We start from the raw sequence: 5,000 nt of genomic DNA on the forward strand, positions 1-5,000 counted from the left end.
TAGCCGGCCGAGTAATAGCAAGGTTGCCGCGCCGAGGAGCCAATGGCGGGCCAGGACGCCGGGTCGAGCGACGTGACTGGCTGCCGGGAGCCGCCGCGCTGATGGACAACTCTCAACATTCCCTTAATGATTGTTATTACTCGACCCTAACCTATCATCCGGTTACTGCCAACACATCACGCCGGAATATTACTGGACCTTTTGTTATCACTCGTCCATCTCGCGCGAGGGCAAACGGCTCTCCGTTCGCATTGAGGCCCCGCCTTGGCGCTCGGCCTCGAGGACAAGGCCGGCCGGGGTTTAGGGGGGAGGGGGTCGATCGAGAAATGCCATGGGATGATGACTTTGGAAGCAGACCGACGTCATGGACGTCATCGCCCTCTTCCACACTCTTTATCTCCCTATTCCTCTCCTTCTCCCTCTTTCTTTTTCCCTCTCCACTCTCCCTCTCCGTCTTTCTCATCCTCTCCCTCCTTCATTTCCCCCTTTTCCTCTCTCCCTCCCTCCCTCTCTTCCTCTTAATGTGTGCTCAACCAGTCGAGAGTTCGGGTTCAGGTATGAGGATTCCGGCGAGTGGTTGAACCTTCCTTCGCATCCCGGGAGCAATTTGCATGACTTATCACCCCGAGACCCGGATCAGAAAGCGCGGGAGATTGAGATGTTTTGTTCGATTTTGTTTTGATTTACTTGAACAATTTGATACAGGAATATCTACATATTATCTATTTATAAAATTGATAACGGGACTCACACGTCATGCATCGAGGATTTCGGATGAATGTGATAATAAGGGATAAAAAATGGATTAGAAATATTGACTTGTTACTAAGACCCGGATCAGAAAGCGCGCATTCTTTTGTTTTTTCTTTCTCAATCTTGACACGAGGAGAATCTACATCTTATCGTATATTTCTAACACTGACAGAGGGAAATTTGATCATCCTGGATGTAGATGATGATAAACAGGGGAAAAAAACGGGTTAAGAATATTGACTCCGGAGGCCTCGGTTCACAAAGAGCGGACAGTTAGAAAATTTCTTACGTTTCAATAGGTGGCAAAGGAACTTTATGCCGCAAGATGAGAGGATTTTTTTCATATTTGACATGGAGAAAATGAGGATTTTGGAAAACGATACATGGGTCAAATCAGAATCGATTATTGGAAATTCTGTACAATGAGATTCCTGTGGTTACGCGAAATTACGATAAACAGATTATAGAATCTCAGACTCGTTAAATATAAGATTTGTTTTTCAAGATGCTAAAGAGGTCTCCCAAATGCATATCTGGCATGAATAACGTGTCATAAAACGAATAAATAAATATTCTCTACTGCATAACGAGGAATATAAATTTACTATACATTAACAATTACATTTTACCCCAAATTTATCTGTCGATTTTCATTTATTTTGTGTAACAAAATGATAACTAGCGTGGACGTTTGGATACTATGTAGTTGTAATAACAAAGTATAATAACCATCAACCACCAATCACTGACTAAGAATCACTTTATCGCGAAATATAAAAAAAAAACTTTTTTTTTTTCCTGGAGGAAAGGAGGTTCCTGATCATTAACACTCTTATTGTCGTTGGATTTCGATGTGATAACACTGTAATTATCGCTCCGTTATATATCCACGCCGCCCGATTGCAAGCGGGCGGCGTGGATATATATATACGCTGAAAATTCTGCGGCTGCCTTCACAGCGACTCCGCAATCTTTACATCTCTCTACGCCGGGCAACAGGAAAGCCGACTCACCTGTTTGAACTGCTCCTCGAAGCTCCAGGACTGCTGACTCTGGTGCGGCTCGGGCGTGTGCGAGGGCGTGCGTGTGCCGTTGCCGGAGGAGTCGCGTGACCCAGCCGACCCAGGCGTGGGCGGCATCTGTGAGGTGGGCGGGAGGCCGACCGTGCTGGGGATGAACGGCAGGTGCGGCCCGGGGGGCACCAGCGAGGGCGGCCCGCCGCCCCTCATGGCGTTCATGAGCGCCTGTGGCGACGACAGCAGCGACTCCCTCTGCCTCTGCAGCGCCTCCGCCCGGAGCACCAGGTCGCGCGAGTCCTCGTCCCCCTCACCGTCCTCCTGCGGGAAAGAAACAGACACCACTCATCATTCGTGGCACGGCTCTCAGGCACTGATAATACCCAACGTATCTCTCGAGGAATCGGTAAGAACTGAGAGAGAAACTAATGTGGAAATAAAATATTCAACGCCTTTCTATTTTTAAAAATCATCATCATAATGAATAGATAAAATTAAAATAAAAAGATAAAACAAAAAATTCGCCAAAAGTGATTAAGCACACATTTAAAAGACACAAGTAGACTAAACAAAACTAAAACAAAGACCCGTAGGAGTGCCCTCCGCACGCGTCCCCCATCGGGCGGCATTTAATAGACGACGACGATAAGCGTCCGGAGCCGAGCTGGTGACGCGGAACAAGACAAAACGACCTATAAAAGTCGGCCGGAGATGCGGCTAAGAAAACGCCGTCTCTCCGCAGCTGTTAATGTCTCACAATCAGCTTTTATGGAACGGAGATCATCCTCGGGCAACTGTTTGGCCTTCTACCCCCCCCCCCTCTCTCTACCTAGCCCCTATGCACCATAGCTACCCCATCCCCTCCTCTCTACCGTTACCCCTCGCCCCTATACCCTCCCCCGTCCCGCAATGTACCTATCAGCGGAACTTGTGTCTCTAGGAGGCAGGAGGACGTCCACGGGTGTTGGGTGATGCCCTTTTCCTGCATGTTTATCCCTCTCTACCAGTCGGATTGTATTTTATTCTATCCAATTTATGTTTAATGGCTATCTATCCTATTCTATCCTCCACCGTTCTATCTTGCACCAGCTGTCCCTTATCTGGCCAGCTTTCTGGAATTTGCTTTATGCCTTTATACCCGATCGTTCGTTATATAGCCTACAATCACCTTCATTTAATCATGTAAATGTTATTCGTGGATTACTGTTTACGCTACAATTCACCGTCTACTTCTCTTTCTGTGTATATAACTATTGTCTATTGTGACCTCATGACCTTTCAAAATAGATAATCTCTTACTATCACTAATTAATCATTAATAATGCTATACTTATAATCACCATTAACCACATAAAATTAGCTCGCATTATGTCAACAACATTGCAGCGCCGCCGTACTCACCTCCCTCTTCATCTTCGCCTGCAGGAGGGTGTGGAGGCGGTCGTAGAGGTTGTGTCCGTTATTGTTATTGTTATTATTGTTATTGTTGTTGTTGGGCGAGCCGGGGGGAGGAGGGGAGCCGCCCAGGATGCTCTCCCGGGTGTGGCTGAAGAGGGACGCCGCCGAGACCTGCTGGCGGAGCTTGGCCAGGATGTCCTCCCCCTCCATGCCGCCCCCGCAGACGCCGACGCCGGGCTTCAGGGGGCTGTCGCGGCCGCCGCCCGGCAGGCCCAGGCTGTCCTCCTGCTCCATGTCGGACACGCGGTCGTCGGTACCAGACTGGGGGAGAGAGAGGAGGAGATGAGGACGATGACGACAATAATGATGATAATAATGACAACGATAATAATAACAACGTAATAATGATAACAACGATAATAATGATAACGATAATAATAATAACATTAATAATGATAATAATAATGATAACGATAATAATGATAACAATAATAATGACAACAATAATAATGATAACAATAATAATGATAACAATAATAATGATAACAATAATAATGATAACAACGATAATAATGATAACGATAAAAATGATAATACTGATAATGACAATGACAGTGATAATGATAATGATAATATAGGTAATATAGATTAGGTAATATTGATAATGTGTCCCGAGGTTGAAAAGAAGGAAGCGAAATCCTTCACGAATCTCGGGGAATGAATCACTTCCTCGGGCGTCAAGTCACAGGATCCCCCCCCCCCCCCCCCCAAGGGCACCATACTGTCTGGCGCGGGCGTCCCCGCTGGGTCGGTATGTTATCTTAAGTATCCATCAGGGTCCCCGCGTCCTCCGGGCATGTGGCGTCTCCGGCGGCTGGCCGCTCCTCCGCCCCCGGGCACAAGGGCGCTTTCCCCGTGCCACGGCCCCGGCTTAGGCCCTCGCGCGGCTGCATCAGCGTGCATGTTCCGCCATTCATTTGGTCATGCGGCCGCTTGTCGCCCGCACACGCCCGAGCACGCCCGCCGCCCTTGCGCCCCGGAGCTGCAAGAGCCTCGGCGGCGCTTATGCCCCTCTGGCCCCGGCCACGCGACCGCCATTGACACGCCGATGATAAATAGAAACACAATTCATTAATGGTGCAGTTTGTGCGATATTCCCAGGCCGGTCGGGGCCGCGCGGGTGCATCCTCATCATCCTGACGGCCGCCCACTGCGCCGCCCACGGATCATCTGCCCTCCGTCCTACCCTTTGACTACACGAGGGCTAGGACACCGCATTCCATCCTCTGCCCGCCGCCCACCGCACACGTCCCACTGCTCACCGCCCAATTCGCATCCACGTCCTACAATCTCCCACCGCCCTACGCCCGATTCGCACATTCATTCCCACCCACCGCCCTATTCACACATTCTCTTCCTATCCACCGCCCTATTCGCACATCTACTCCCCCACCCCCACCCCCACCGCCCTATTCGCACATCCATCTCCATCCCTCTCACGAGTACACAATCTGAAGGCTGCAACTCCTGCAACAGACAGATATAGGCACAAGAATAGACATACGCGGACGACCGACCAGCTGTGCCACTGGAGTAGGGACGAAGAGGAGGAGGAGGAAGGGGAGGAGGAAGGGGCAGAGGAGGAAGAGAAGAAAGAGGAGAGAGGGGAGAAAGAGGATTAGGAGGAGGAGGAAGAAGAGGAAAAGAAGAGGAAGGAGATACAGTGAGCCAGGCCACCCCCTTTCGCCCACTCAGTCCACCTCCACTATTATCACCTCCCTTCTTCTCCCCCCTTCCCTCCTCCTCCCCCTCCCTCCCACCCTCCTCTCCCTC

General features: G+C 49.7%; 1 protein-coding gene across 1 annotated transcript in view; it reads right to left on the bottom strand.

Moving 5' to 3' along the window:
* Nucleotides 1-5,000, bottom strand: part of LOC125047775 (AT-rich interactive domain-containing protein 3A-like) — a 247,410-nt gene that overhangs the window by 207,501 nt on the left and 34,909 nt on the right. The window contains exons 3-4 of the mRNA XM_047646212.1: nt 3,171-3,488; nt 1,767-2,090 (exon numbers count right to left, since the gene is read on the bottom strand). Coding sequence (XP_047502168.1) covers nt 1,767-2,090; nt 3,171-3,488 — 642 coding nt within the window. The remainder of the gene's footprint in view (nt 1-1,766; nt 2,091-3,170; nt 3,489-5,000) is intronic.

The sequence above is a fragment of the Penaeus chinensis genome, chromosome 42 (assembly GCF_019202785.1).
Source record: "Penaeus chinensis breed Huanghai No. 1 chromosome 42, ASM1920278v2, whole genome shotgun sequence".
NCBI classification, from domain to species: domain Eukaryota; kingdom Metazoa; phylum Arthropoda; class Malacostraca; order Decapoda; family Penaeidae; genus Penaeus; species Penaeus chinensis.